General features: G+C 40.5%; 1 protein-coding gene across 1 annotated transcript in view; it reads left to right on the top strand.

The window, feature by feature from the left end:
- Window positions 1–16127, top strand: part of LOC6030808 — a 219733-nt gene that overhangs the window by 142465 nt on the left and 61141 nt on the right. The window contains 3 exon segments of the mRNA XM_038260053.1: window positions 2784–2955; window positions 10419–10554; window positions 15901–16044. Of these exon segments, the coding sequence (XP_038115981.1) occupies window positions 2784–2955; window positions 10419–10554; window positions 15901–16044 (452 nt within the window).

Genomic DNA, 16127 nt, shown 5'->3' with positions numbered 1-16127 from the left:
CTTTCATTGACTGGGTTTACTCCTACCTAACCGGAAGATCGATGCAGGTAAAAATCGCGGATTGCCTTTCATCGCCATTCCTTGTGACATCCGGGGTACCTCAGGGCAGCCACTTAGGTCCATTTATATTCCTGCTCTATATCAACGATGTCAACTATCAACTTCGGTGCTCGAAACTTTCTTATGCTGACGATTTCAAACTGTTCACTATCATCAAGAAACCCTCAGACTGTCGCTTCCTTCAACAGCAAATCAAAGTTTTCTCCGATTGGTGTCAGCTGAACCAAATGGTGTTAAACCCCACTAAATGTTCAGTTATAACGTTTTCACGGAAGAGGTCGCCGGTCTGCTTCGACTACACACTATTTGAAAACTCTTTAAAACGTGATCGTTGTGTCAAAGATTTGGGTGTCATGCTTGACGCAGAACTTTCATTTAAGGATCATGTGGCTTACATGACTTCTAAGGCATCCAAACTGCTCGGTATGATCTTCAGAATGACTAAGTACTTTCGAGATATTCAATGTTTAAAAACTTTATATTGTTCACTAGTCAGATCCACCTTGGAATACGGTTCTATCGTCTGGGCGCCATTTTATGCTAACGAGATAAATCGAATTGAAGCTGTTCAACGCAAATTCACTCGATTCGCATTGCGCTACTCTCCCAATCAATCTTTGGATTATGCCAGTCGATGTGATTTCCTTCATCTTGATTTTTGTCTGTCAGGAGAGATTTAGCGAAAACCGTGTTTGTTTCTGATCTGTTGAGATCCAACATTGATTGTCCTTACTTGGTCGGACAACTCAACATCAACATTCGCCGGCGAACACTTCGCTCATTTGCCTTTCTGACCCTACCCTTTGCTCGCACCAATTACGCCTTCAATGAACCATTCTCCAGCATGTGCAGAGTCTTCAATCGGTGCTACTCGTCTTTCGATTTTAATTTGTCTCGTCCTGTTCAAAACTTCAATTCTTGACGTTTCTCCGAGAAGAAAATCCCCGACCCCTTAACCCTCTAGTTTAGGTTTACACTTGTAGCTTATTTATTTATTTATTTATTTATTTATATTGTATGTAATTTTCGTTAGCTTAATAGGTTAGTTTAAGTAATTATGTAAAAGCCTTTTTGTCATTTGGACTGTAAATCTGTTGACAATAAAAAAAGAGGTTTTGTGCCTATTTGAGAAGGACCCATCGGTTGGCGATCCACTCAAACGGGCTTTTCCCTCCAAACAAAACAAAACAAAACAAATTCTGATTTAAGTACCGGTCTGAATTTTAAGTGTGAAAACTAACAAATAAAAGAGGAATTCTATTCAAAAACAATTTGACTAAATAAAGCTATTTATTGATGTTTGATAAAATATATTAAAGTAAGTTAGTTGTCTTTTATAACGACCCATTAGCCATAAACGCTGGTTCGGCAAGAAAAATATATTAACATAATCTTAGAACAAATCAAATAGACCTTAAGTTACCAGTTAACTGAAATTCTAACAATTTGTATGGATTTAATGCCTTTTTTAAAATATCATATGAATTACTATTTTATGTTTTGAGCCGTGAGGATATTTAAATTTACATTTCAAGCGCTTATTTTAATAACATTCGGTAAAAAAAAACTTGCTATGATTCAACAAATAAAAATCATTTTAAAATAATATAACATGGCCTATGAGGGCCTCGTGGCGCGGTGGTTAGCGGCTTCGACTGCCGATCTCTGCGATGCTATAAGGTGCGAGTTTGATTCCCGCCTTATCTTCCTGGTCTTCTATCGGATGGGGAAGTAAAACGTCGTTCCATTTGCGTAAAAGAGGTTTTGGGTGACTCACATAACCTTCGGACGCCTAGAAATGAACAGAAATTTCCAACAGAGACCACAAAAGACCCGGGCGTCGTTTAAGTGGATTGTTTTTGCTACATCCAAAGGAAGAATATATATCAAAATCTGCAACAGTGGATTTACTGCAGAAAATATTATATTTTATAACAGTTTTTGCAGCAAACTCATAGCTCATTTTTGCCCGCGTCGTAAACATGTCAGCGATCTGCAGTTCTCACCAACACATATAAAACTGGCGCGTCCCCTAGCATAACTTAAAAGAGGAGATTGTTTTGGTGCTCTGTCCCTCACAATCCATTAAGCGTCCATGGCACGGTGGTAGCGTGTCGGATCAATAACCAAAAAGTTGGTGGTTTAATCCTCGTTCTGTTAAGATTTTTTTTTGAGCAATACAACCAAACAGCCGTCGGTAATGTCGATAATTGTCGGTAACAAGCAAAATTGTCATACCCCTATAGCGCAATAAATGCATGAGGACAGTTTTCATGCAGAATCTGATATACTTTCATGCAGCCATGCATCACAATCATGCGACCGCCGGTTGGGTGTATGATATTAGATAAAAACACATTTGCAACTATAAGTAAAACTTGAACAAACTCTACGATACTTTATCGTAATGCGACACATAATTTAAATTGAACAACCACTTCGGAAACTGTTCAGCTAAACTCTTCAAATCGTACAACTAGATGAGAATATCAACTAAATTAAATGCTCATCAACTGGATCTCATTACCATGCAGCAAAACCGTGCCCAACCAAACCGGTGTGTTATAAAATACTTGGAATTTCAAATTAAATTGTATGGACCGCTAAACGAAACTTGACTTCAAGATCTCTTTCCACAGTAATTTGCTCAATCTTTAAAGGACCCAAGCCCCACTTTGATCCTAATCGCTCTCTCTCTCTCTCTCTTCCTTGTCTCTCCCCAGCATTCCACATCTACTCGAACAACACGGCCCGCCAGGCGGACGAGATCCTGTCGGTAAAGTACGAGGACGGCCGGTGGTCAAAGCCGTACTACGACTGCGGCGGGGGCAACATCTGGATGCTGACGTACACGGTGCCCTTTTTTGGCTACGAAAACGGGACGTACTTTTTCAAGTAAGTGAATAGCACTGGTCCAAACTGGTGAATTCTTTTTTGCCTTTTTTTCTTCTTCCATTTCTTTTATTTGACTTTTCCCGGCGGAGTTGGTTCCGTTTCCTTTTCAATTAAGTGACGTCAGTGGCATGTCAATCACGCCACGTCAAGAGTGCCGGGAAGTTGGCGCTCGCCACCGGTCATGACGACGGTTTTTCGCTTTCTCTCACCGGGGCCGGATGCTGTAGGAGGCCGGATATTCGATTACACAAAACGAGGGCTCGTTGGGAAGTGGCCGGTCGAGTGATAAATGACTTTGTGAAGCCAACTGGACACACGCCAATAAAGATTGTGCTTGGAACGGAACGCGGCCCATTGTTTCTAAGTGAGTGGCCATAGCGAGGGGAACCTGGTAAAAGATGTCCGGGTGTCACTTTTATGGCACGCCAGCCTACGACTTGATGTGACCGGTCTGATTTGGCTAATTTGCGATAAAGCGGCAACTGGTGTCATGAGGGCGGAAACGGAGGATAAATGATTCGAAATGGGATCAATTACATTCCTTTGTTCGTAAAACGACTGCCAGTTGTTGAATGAGCTTACTCAGAATTGGCTTGGAAACTGAAGTATACTGAGGAATTGATCGGTGTGGACACAGTTTTTATTCTTAGACAAGGAAATTGATTCGTCACCACATCAGAAACCAAAATCTAGCTTGACAAAATTGACAGCGGCCAGATGTTATGATTAAGAGCTTTGACGTCGTGAGAATAAATTATCATGGCATGATGGACATTAGAGTGGTTTAGAAGGGGCATTTTGTGAACTATTTTTGTTCACTAGGTCAGGACAATTCTTTAAAAAATTAGGTTCTAGACTCTAACATTTCAGGCTATTACCGTAGCAAGATGGTGTATTTTAAAAATTTGTAAAGCTTATCAAAACATTTCGACAATAATCCAAGATTTGACATTTTTAAATAGTTTTAATATTAAGTCGTTGTTATAAGTTTGACTGAATCGAATGTTGCATAAAATGTGCTGTTTCAATTTGAATGAACGGATATTTAAGAGCGATTCTTAAAGGAAAAATGGGAAGACAGAGCCATATTGACACAAAGACGCGAGTTTTCCAAAGCACCTTTAACACTCAAACGCTCGGGTAGTCATTTGACCCCTATTTTTTTTCTTAGAAATCCCATAACTTTTGATAGAATTGACCAATTTGGATGCTTTCGGTTGCAAAAGATCCAGATTTGTCTATATTTTAAACTGCCAGATGGGGGACAAATGTGGTCCATTTTTACCGGAGATATTCCGGATTCTGTTGGGGTACCTCGGCCCTCCTATATGGGTATTTGGCCAATATAATAAAAACTTTTCAACAGAAAAATTTCGGAAATGTTGCAAAACTACAAGGCATCATCCTAATACATCATCCTGCAAAAATAATTGACATGGTTAAGTCCTGCGGGGCAGCGGAGCCGGTTCCAGTTGGGCAACAATTGACATCAGCTCAGTGAACCGTTTCCGGATAGAACCTGTTCCGGTGCCCGAAGGTCTTCAGCATGTCATGTATCTATGCAGGATGATGTTTTAGGATGATTCCTTGAAGTTTTGCATCATTTCCGAATTTATTCTGTTGAAAAGTTTTTATTATATTGGCCAAATATCCATTTAGGAGGGCCGAGGTACCCCAACAGAATCCGGAATATCTCCGGTAAAAATGGACCACATTCGTCCTCCGTCTGACAATTGAAAATATAGACAAATCTGGATCTTTTGCACCCGGAAGCATCCAAATTGGTCAATTCTATCAAAAGTTATGAGATTTTTAAGAAAAAAAATAGAGGTCAAATGACTACCCGAGCGTTTGAGTGTTAAGGAAACTCAACTGAAACAAGTACTGTCAGAAATTGAAAACAGTTGAATATGAGTTTTATGAAAACTGTCGTCACAAGAACAAACACACCACGACTCGAGTTTTTGCAAGCGCTAAACAGGACAGAGGTTAACCAAAAACTGGCGTCCAGTTTCACCTTAAAATATTGGATGATTTCTCGCATTTTTACTTTTGTTTTTTTTTTTGTCTCAAGCTAAGTTTTGGCCTTTCTATTTTGTGGCACTGGCTCGCCCATTCAATTTGAGCGTTCTTTTATTACGTAACGCAGTTGAGGGGGGAGGGGGTCGGAGGCCGTGTTACGCTCTATACAAAAATTTTAAAATTTGAATGGACATTTTGTTACGAGGGGGAGAGAGGTCTTAAAATAAGATTTTTTTGCGTTACGTAATAAAAGAATGCTCCCCAAGACTCCACCCAAGTTTTGGTAGCTGTCCTTCGAAAAAAGGAAGTAAATATTAGAGTGTAACAAAAATGACTTTTTGGTGGGCATTCAGGGGTTTGTTCCGGTGGGCATACTGAGCCTAAATCCCAAATATGAGCTTGATTGGACGTAACAGGAGCTGGCGCTCCGCCCTTCAATTTTAAATGGGATTTAACCCGTAAAAAAAGAATTTTTCAAAAATGTCACTTTTTGAGCCATTTTGGCCACCAATGCGTTTACCAAAAACATCACTGGCGTGTAGGCCAGATCCTTGCGCATCTTTTGGTATATATACACCCAAAATTGGCAGCGCTAGTCCGAGAGAATGATGGTCTCGAGTCGAGAGAATAGTGGTACCATTCACGGACGCAGAGAACACAGCTCGAGATGGGCGATAGAACTATTCTCTCGAGGTTCATTTGCAAAAAAAGTTCATCCGTCAAACAAAAAACCAAAAGTGTCGACAACGGGAATCGAACCAGAGACCTTTGACAAACCAATCCAATGACTTAGCTGCCTCGGCCACCACAGCTTGGTGACCATGGAGAAGTCAGAAGTCGATGTATGACACTTGTTGGAGATTTATTGATTCAACTAACGAATGAACTCATTTGTTATGATGGTGTGAGTTGGTACCATTATTCTATCGATTTTGGCACTGAGCCCTCAATAAATTTTGAGAGAACGATTATCTCGATTCTGAATTTTGGGTGTAACATTGAAGTTTGGAGCATCCTGGTGCTCGGTACAGACCTTCAAAGTTTGGCATTTTTTCGAAAAATCGGCCCCGGCAAAAAAGATATGCGTCGCACCTCGCGACGCCCGAGACGCCATTTGATTTTGCTGGGACCGATTTTTCGAAAATATGCCAAACTTTGAAGGTCTGTACCGAGCACCAGGATGCTCCAAACTTCAATGTTATATATACCAAAAGATGCGCAAGGATCTGGCCTACACGCCAGTGATGTTTTTGGTAAACGCATTGGTGGCCAAAATGCCTCAAAAAGTGACATTTTTGAAAAAATCTTTTTTGTGGGTGTGTGGTCCAATCCAATACCCGCTAACCGGTAGCGATATTATGGGAAAGTATAGTTATAGTTTGTATCAGACTTTGTATATGCCGAATGCTGATACAACTTATCTCAGTCCCGGGTATTAGGTGGTGATAGCCCTCGCGCTGCTTCCAACGACCCGTTTCAGAATGACAGAGCTCCTTGCGGTCCAATTCCGAGGTCGCTGGGCATTGTTCGGCCCCGCCTGAACATAGAAGCAAGCATCTGAAGGAAACTCGATCTATATTTAGACTTCCAATCCCGTCAGGCAAATCAGGGATCAGCGCGTATTTAATATGAGAAGATAACATGTTTCAACACTACGGATTATTTCACTGCTAGAGTGTAGACCTTCTGATGGCCGACTGCTTAGCGTCCCAGACCACCAATCCTAAGGCGTGAGTTCGAATCCCGCCTGATTCATTTTTCGTTTTTTGTTCATATTCAAAGTTCAAATTCATGATTCCAAATTTCAAATGTACCGACCGGGATTTGATCCCTGAATCTTCTGCTTGTGAGGCAGAAGCCGTAACCATTAAGCCACGGAGCCGGTTACATTTTTGAAAAAATCTTTTTTACGGGTTAAATCCCATTTAAAATTGAAGGGCGCCAGCTCCTGTTACGTCCAATCAAGCTCATATTTGGGATTTAGGCTCAGTATGCCCACCGGAACAAACCCCTGAATGCCCGCCAAAAAGTCATTTTTGTTACATCCTAGTAAATATTCAAAAATCCGTATACTCTGCAGGATTTTTTTTGGATCGATTTGTTTGTTGTTGTTGTTAATTCATTTATTTCTGGTAGCTTTAACCATCTTGGTCATTTGGTGTTTTAGATCGACTTGGTAAAAGCAAAGCAATCCGCTTTAACGACCCCCGGGTCTTTTGTGGGCTCTGTTGCAAGTTTCTGCTCATTTCTAGGCATCCGAAGGTTATGTGTGGTGAGTCACCCAAAACCTCTTTTACGCAAATGGACCGACGTTTTACTTCCCCATCCGATAGAAGGCCAGGAGGATAAGGCGGGAATCGAACCCGCGCCCCATTGCATCTTAGGGATCGGCAGCCGAAGCCGCTAACCACCGCGCCACGAGGCCCGACTTCGACTTGGTGTCTTCGGTTAAGTTATAAGTATTGACGAGGACTATTCACAAAAAAGGTTCATGGAAAATTTCCGATTTTAAAAATAACTTTTTAAAACAAAACACTTCCAAATAAACCGTGTTTTTAAATATAATTTATGTGTTAGGGGATATAAAACCGCAACTTTTGTGCCATAAAGAAGTTTGGTCCAAAATGTTGCCGTTAGGAATGGACAAACGCTAAACACTATTGTCAAAAATTGAAAATGGGATTTTTTCAGTTAAAACTAAACTTTAACGTGAAGACTTTCATCATTGCTATGATTTTTTTGGTTCAAAGATATAAATTTTGCGTCGCTTTCAATATTTTGACAAAATTCATTCTACAAGTTGTTTAGAATAGTGTCATACACATGCTGATACTTATGGTAACGATTACCCCATTCCTTGAAAAGTTATGGAAATCGTTATTAATCAATGATTGCCAACTAGGACGTCAATGATTGTATCACAAAATTATATATATTTTTAAACGCATTTGATTTAGACCCAAAAATTTTTCAGTGGCTTCAAGAACACAACACCCGGCACATGTGATTCCTTTTGGTGCAGAAATTCGTTAAATTGAATTTTATACAGAATATTTTATAGTGATGATTAATTTTCTTCGAAATGATCAACGGCTTCACCTTAAGTGGTTTAATCTTGAAAACGGGCATTGAACGGTTAAAAAATCTGAATATTACTTTTGATAGCAAATATAATTTCACGGTAAAAACTGAAGTAAAAAAAAATGTTTGAAATTTTTCTCCCACAAAACAATATTTTTTTAAATTATAACTTGGCGGTAAAATAATGGTCCATACCACACTCTATTGCTTGAAAGTCGCGGTATTTTGTCCCCGAAAAAATATTAAAAAGAACAAAAATCTGATCTGTTTTTTGGAAGTGAAAAAACTTATCAAAAATTCTGCAATTTTTATGTGTACCTATTTTTGTGAATAGTTCCTATCAATACGTACAACTTTACCCAAGAAACCGAATTGATTAGAAATTTCATTTAAAAGTTACCGATTTTCAAATATTTTTGTTCCATTTTTGTATGGACAGCTTGCCAAAATGGTATGGAGCCTTAATTCGATTTGTGTGATCACGCCTTCCGTCTGATGGGGAGGTAAATGTTGGCCCCGGTCTAACCTAAAGGGTTAGGTCGATAGCTCAGTCCGGGTGTAGGAGTCGTCTCCCTGGGTCCTGCCTCGGTGGAGTCGCTGGTAGGCAGTTGGACCAACAATCCAAAGGTCGTCAGTTCGAATCCCGGGGTAAATGGAAGCAAAGGTGTAAAAAGAGGTTTGCAATTGCTTCAACAATCAATCCTTCGGACACCTAGCTATCGAGAACGCCTGTAGAGCGAATAATTTGTTTTGTTTTGTGTTATCAACAAACGACTTTTAGTTTTGATAAGCTTAATTTTTCTGTAAATTTATTTACAGAAGCTTTGAACTTTTCCTACGTTTGTTTCATACTAAAAAAACTGAAGACTAGAACTAAACTAAACCCAAAATTCTACCAACAAATATTTTGAAACTTGGCCCAGCGGTGCAGAATGCTCCCAGCAACCATGTCATTGGTTTAGATGGAACCTCTAATCTGGGGGACTCTTGGCATAGCAAAACATCTGGGTGCTTGTTTTATAACTTCAAGATACCTTGTTTGAAGAACTCAACAATAGGTGTTTTGAAATGAGTAAAAAAAAAGTCTGCTCTGAATCTACAAATCATCATCATTCAGCTCTCGTGATGACGTGATGAAACGGAACGAAAACAGAGATTGTTCCCAGATTTCAAAAAATCTCTTACCCTACCCAAAGGATACCTACTCGTAATCGGATTTGCGGAAAATTATATTGGATAAATTTTCACTTGCAAGCCCGGTTAAGTGGGTACAGATTTGTTTATAAATAAAGCCTTTCTTTTAGCTGACCAGCCCGAAATAGCTCCCATCTTTTTTACATCAACCACATTGTGGAGATATGCATGGTTTTAGTACGAATAAAGGGTCATCCATAAATAATGCAGCAGAAGGAGAAATACATGTAAGCATTCAGTAAGGTTGAACGGAGCAAAAGTAAGGATTGGGTTTCTTTTTTGTGTGACAATGTTTTTTGAACGCTCAATTAATTGTGTTGCTTCGTTTCGCGAGCCATGGGAAAAAGTTTTCTCCCCGTCTCCCTTAACGTCCTACGTATGCACAAAGAGATTTTCTTACCGGAATCCTCAGTAATTTTTCTCTGCTCACAGCCAGGACATGCTCTCTGACCTGGCTGGAAGAAGCTTTGGGTGATTTTGTTTTTCGTCCTCGTTTGTTGATGCTCCGGGAATCTTCGACCGGCAGCATCCACACGAGGACGAAAGCAAGTACCGCCTCTTTCTCCCCCTGGGGTATAATTAAGTTCGTTTTCTCATAATCCGCTTACATCTAATTTTCTCTGAGAGGATCATAAATTGTGGTAATTGTACGAGAGTTTGTACATGTTTGTGTGTGTTTTTTCCTCTTTTCCAACAAACATTTTTCCTAGGTTGGAGGCAAAGGCACTGGAAATTTAATGCCTTGATTAGAACCCAAGTGGGACGAGTGGGTTTAGAAAGGTTTAATCAATTCAATCAGGTTCGGATACAGTTCACGCTTATCTAACCTCTGGTGGTCGAGTGGAATTTGGGTAAACGGTGTTTTGCTGAAATGTATTTTAATACCTTGTGGCATCTTTGGTATTGTTTGTGGCCTCTTTGTCTTCAAATTTGGTTTTCTTTATTTGTATAGTTGAGCTGATTGTAGCAACAGTATTCATTTTCGGTGTTTGAAAAGAATAAGCTGTTCTGACTCATCCAATAACAATACAGTGCGAATCTTCCACATTCGTGTTCGACCTTTTCCTTTGTTGATTGAGCATCGAATTCACTTCCTCGAAAATATTTGCTTCTGGAAATCTGATGGAGCCCTTTTCTTTCCCATTTCACTCATTCTTCATCCACAGGGGCACATCCGGTATCGATATTGATTTACGGCGCGTGGACATTGATCAATGTCCGCAGAGGAGCTCCCCATCGGGTGCCCCACAACCCCTGAACATCTTTGCCGGAACGGACAAATGCAAGCAGCGCACGACCGAGGTAGGTAACACTGGCTGTAGAGAAATTCTTTCACCATTCAGAATCACAATCAATATCACTGAGAAATGATATTGGAAAGCAGAACGTGGTGAAGAAGGTCCCGGAAGCACAAACCCTTCCTGGAAAGCAAGAATCATCGTATCCTTTTGAAAAAAAAAACACTCAGGAAGCATCCAATAAGACCACATTCCGATTGCTAAATCATCTTTATGGATTTGGGGTCACATGAAAGGAAAACCCCCTCAAATAGAGCATGAAACAAATAAAAATTTTATGGGGGCAGTACCAATAGAACGTAAAACAATTTGAGCACCCTTTCGCAATGCGTAGCAATAACCGTATCAATTTTAACCCTGCATGTGCCGAAAGGAAGCAAAGTAATTTAAACTATAATATAATTTGCAAACCCCCCCCAAACTAGAATCCCTGGTTTGTTGGTAATTTAATTATTCAATTCCTCCCTGATCTCGACGTGCTAAGGTGCAACAAACTTTCAAACCGTGCTTTCACTGCTACTATCATCCGCCGCAGAAGCCAGAACCACAACCATTCTTCATGTTCATCCTCCTCCTCTTGCCCCAACTTGCTCATTTTAAATTCGTGTTTCGCGTATCGGGGTGCTCCCCCAAGTAACATTTTAGGCTTTATCAAAGTTGTCACAACCGCTATAAAACCTATCAGCCAAAACCAACATTTAACCATTTAGTCGTAGCAAACTCCCTAGAACCTCGATAAACCCCACTTAAAACCCAAAAAGACCTCCGCAAAAGGTTGTTACGGCCTATTTATAAAACCTACATAGGAGTTCAAAGCTTCACAACTGAATCCTATCAACCTCCTTGAAGCCTTAATAAAACCTTTGTTAAAACCTTGTTAGGAGTTAGAGTAAAATGACATTTTAAACGTCTTCATGCGTTTTATGACAATCACATTTTATTCTGGCAAAAAAATAAGTCTTCGTCTTGCCAAATGAAATAATGGAGTTGGTTGTCAAAAATGGCGATGATGAAATGATAGAAATATAAAATAATTTCAAAGCTTATTCCTCGCAATTGGTGACTCAAATTCAGCTGTGGTTGATTTTTTTTCCATAAATGTTGGGGAAAGGACCCAAAAAAGCAACTCGCTTCAAAAATGATATTTCTTATGCAATCAAGGTTTTCAATGATTTTTTTCTTCGCATTTTTTTTTTTGCAAAAAAATGTTTAAATTATTTTACGAAAGCGGAAGGTTCAAATCCCGGTCATTTTCCTTGAAATTTTGAATCAAGAATTGAACTTTTTTTTTCACGAACTTATTTTTATTGAGTCCTTTTAGGTGCTGGGACCAGTCTTCCCGAAACGCGCGCACGCCGTACACGCCGTACAAGTTTTCAGTGCAGATGAACCACAAACACACCAGGCTGCCATGTTCGAGTTCTCCCCGCACGGCGCACTCAAGTTTACACGCGGTGTAAACACGGCGTGCACACCTCGGGTACAACGCCGTGCGAGCGAAGAGCGTGTAAAGAGACGAAAAAATGACTGCTTCTCACTCTCTCTGTGGCAAACACTGTAGTGTGACTGCAGCGGAGAATAAAACACCGCTTTACAGCAGAGGGAGCGTGAGGGAACTATTTTTGTCTCTTTTCCGCGTCGTCGGCTTTCACGGGGTTTGTACCCGGGGTGCAAGGTTCGGTTTTAAACTCGAGGTTCGTGTGCGCGTACAAACTGTACACGGCAGAGTTTAGGTTTGCTTGTACGCGTACACACGCGGTGCTGGTGTTTGATCGAGTACAGAAAACAGAGAACGCGGTTGAACGCGGTGCACGGGGATCACTGGCTGGGACCAAGTTAGGACCGGGAATCTACATTTTGAAGTTAAATCTAAAAATCATTAAACATCAAACAAAATAACTGTGGACAACGCCGAGTTCACTGCGAGGTTCTTGGCGACTTCCTTGACGAAAGGTATCAACGGCTCGAGAAGCAATCTGGTTGGTTCACTCAAAACCGTCAGAACCATTTCCAAAATTTTGGAAAACGGTATTCGGTGGTCTTCAGGCTGCCCATTCTGCCTCGAAACAGCAGGCCTCGGCTTGGTGGTTGAAACTGGAGGAAACATACGGTTGAATGCTGCCGCTCCCGGTTGTGGCAGACGAGTTTCTGTTGGTGGATTTCCGGTTTTCGCACTCTGTGTTTTGCTGGATTTCTTCTTGATTTTCTTTTTTCGCTTTGGGCCTCCTCCTGGTGTAGAATAGACGAGTTCTTCTTCGGTGGCTTCCTCCTCCGATTGTGGGTCTTCTTCCGCAAGGACGGCGTAGTGGTTCTCGACTTTGCTGGTCTTCACGATCTCTGCAAAAGACCGCTTGGATCGCTTACTTATCTCCTGCTTCAACTTGTCCGACCGCTCCTGGTACTTGGGACAGCACCGAGTTTCGTGCACTGCTCCTCCACAAATCAAGCACTTAGTTGGCACTGCTTTGCACTGGTCAGTCTGGTGATTTTCTCCGCACTTGCCGCAAATCGTCTTGTTGTTGCAAAAAGCCTTGGTGTGTCCCAGCTTTTTTTGCAAAAGTTACTCGGTACGAGTTCGTTGGAACAAACTTCTTGTTCTCCCCATCGCCATCAGAACTGCCCATCTGCCTCACCTCAATGACTTGGACCGTCGGAAGGTTCTTTCTTTTGAAGAGGCCAACTCCCTTCAACACTTGTTGCACCGTAAGATGTTCTTCACTGACCACACCGTCGATCTCCACCGAACGCGCTGGGATCCAAACTAGGTAATCGACGCAGAATTTCGGGTCACAAACAATTCCGTTCGCCTCCTTCGCGTTGTCGAGAGCAACTCGTAGCTTGTTCCGGTGGAGCTTCGTCACTTCTGTCACGCCCGAGTAGTTCTTTTCCAAGTCCGCCGCAATCCGCATCACGTTCAGGGGCATGGACTTTGGCCGGAAGAAAACGACCCACTGTCCTCCTGGATGGTCATGGTACTTGCGAACGCGCGGGGTTGGTTGACCCGGTTCCGAAGACTTCTCCACCTTCTTGTCCGTTGCCGGCTGCTTCTCCGCCTGAAACCCGTCCGGTTTCTCCCACACACTCTCCTTGGTAACGCTGTTCCAGTAAAACAACTTCCCCTCCTTGGTCCTTTGTTCCGTCCACTCACTTTCCGCCTTCGCGGCCGCGGTCGGCCATCATGGAGTTAATGTTCTTGAACTAAATTGTTCGGTAGTGGCGAAATAATGTCACAAGGTATAACATTTCAAACCGTTTTATAACTACTAACGCCGTCTCAAAACAGCCCTGGGCCATCTAATATACTCATGAACTGGACGAGGGAGTCGGGGATTGTCTGGCCCGAGTCATCTGCATTACCGATCTATGTCTGTACAATTTCAGAAGAAATCGTTAGCCAGAGAAAGGTATTTGCTTCAAAGGTTCTCGAGGCATATGGTGGTTGCAACAAAATTGTATAGGACATCAACATCAATGGTTTAAATAAGTGTGAAGATCAATTAATAGCTTGACTGCATGTAAAAAATCATTCAACTACAAGAAAATGTATTTTGGAAGTTTTTGATGAGAAATTTTAAACTTGCCTCTCTGACCAGTTTTTTGAAATAAGAAAAAAAATGCAGAAATTATGTTTTTCATGACAAATACTGGTTTCAGCTCTTGAACAACTCAATGTTTTCAAATATTTGAAGCAAGCTTTGAATATATTTTTGCATTTTTTGAGAACAAACAATAGAAAGTAAATTTTCAGTGATTTTTTTTGCAACATGATTTAAATTATACGATAAATTAACACCATTCCACAAAAAGTCTTCCATTTTTTCACATTTAACCCTCTAACACCTGTAGTTGCACCAGTGCTCCATAATTCTTTGACTTCAAATTGTAATTTCTTTAGTACTAGGTATTCAACCAATTGAATTAATTCTGTTTGCACAAATTCGATTTTCATCTCATTTGATCATGGTAAACAAAAACGTAAAAAAATCTCAGTTTCAATTTGGAGGTAAGGAGTTAATATTGTTTTGATGAAATAACATAAATCTGTTAAAACTTACCTAATTGTAATAATTTAATACTCATTAAACAAGATCTATTCCCAGTTGCTTCAAAAATTAATATTATCAGAAATAATTCTGATATCATAATTTCTGATAATCTGATTAATTATATATAAACCAAACAATACATTTAATTGAACAAAATCATGTTGAGTTTGTTAATTTATTATTTTTTCAGATCAGTTTCAAAAAATAGTTCCAAAAATTTAAGAAAGTGTACACTTCCGCTTAAATTTCGGAAATTCCCGGGAAATTTACAAATTTCTCGGAAAACGGGAAATATTTTTTTAGGGAAATCCCGGGAATTCCCATGATTCCCGGGATTTTTTTCCCGGGACGGGAAATTGGACGCTCTAGTGACAAACTTTTTACACTGTTACCTTTTGTCATGTAGTCTAGTAAGACGGCCTCTCATGTATAGACAAACAAACGCTGAAAGTTTCGTCCAAATCGGAGTACCTACCTCGATATAACCTCTAGAACAAACCGAGCAAGATCGGGTGAAAACATGACGGTTATACGCATAAGTTATCTCGTAGTCACTGACCACTAACAAGAAGAAGCCTGAGACTACAGTACAACATAGTTTATATCACGCAAAACGGACCGTCTATGGGGGTCAAAATAGGAGGCATTATGAGCTGTACAAAAAGGCGTCCATTGCTCAGTAAAACCAAAAATGCACGTGCGAAATTATTTGCGATTTTATGATTCACAAAATTCGAAAAATTAATGTTTGTCCGGCGTAACATCAACAAAGGACACATTTCCCTTTGTAGGAGAAAAAGCCCTTTCTCGTACCATTTCTATTATCGGTTTTTCAGAATGTTACACCTTTCATAAAGTGTTTTTGACTTTTTTTACTATTAATAAATAGCTCACATAAAAGTAGGCAAGCAACACTCTATTGTTGATGTAACTGGAAATGTTTTTTGAGTAGCGACAAACAGCAAAAGTGACAAGAATAGGTCGAAAAGTTTAGTGTTATGAAAATGAGCATATTTTTCTAGATTTTTTTTTAGCTTTTGTCTTTCATATGTTTATAGGAACTTATTAAAAAAAACTCTGGTTTTCTCCTATAGAGGAATCTACCCGCTGTGGAAACAAATTCAGCGCAGTAAATTTTCATTGCGTCAATTAATTTCACTTAGTGGATGCTCCGGAGAAAATGCGTTTCCTTCCGGGTCTTCTTCCCAGCGGATATCCATTCGTTGTCTCGTAATTCACCATCACCACCACTCGCTCATTCTTCGTCTTTCTTCTTTTTGTAATTCGCTCCGTTCGTATTGCAGTGTATTGCGATTCCTGGATTGGGCTTCCGACGGGGCTCGTACCGGTGCGTTTGTCGGAAGGGGTTCTACTTCCCGGATACCACCATCGAGCAAAAGTGGTTCAACGGAACCACACTCGAGGAGGAGTATGAAAAATTAATGCTGGTAAGTAGCAGAAGCCATTTTGTCGTAAATTAGAACGAACACTGCCACCACCTGGAAATAACAAAACAGATCTTGAGGATAAG

This window comes from Culex quinquefasciatus, chromosome 3, assembly GCF_015732765.1.
Source record: "Culex quinquefasciatus strain JHB chromosome 3, VPISU_Cqui_1.0_pri_paternal, whole genome shotgun sequence".
Taxonomy (NCBI): Eukaryota; Metazoa; Arthropoda; class Insecta; order Diptera; family Culicidae; genus Culex; species Culex quinquefasciatus.
This window is presented reverse-complemented; position numbering and strand designations above follow the sequence as displayed.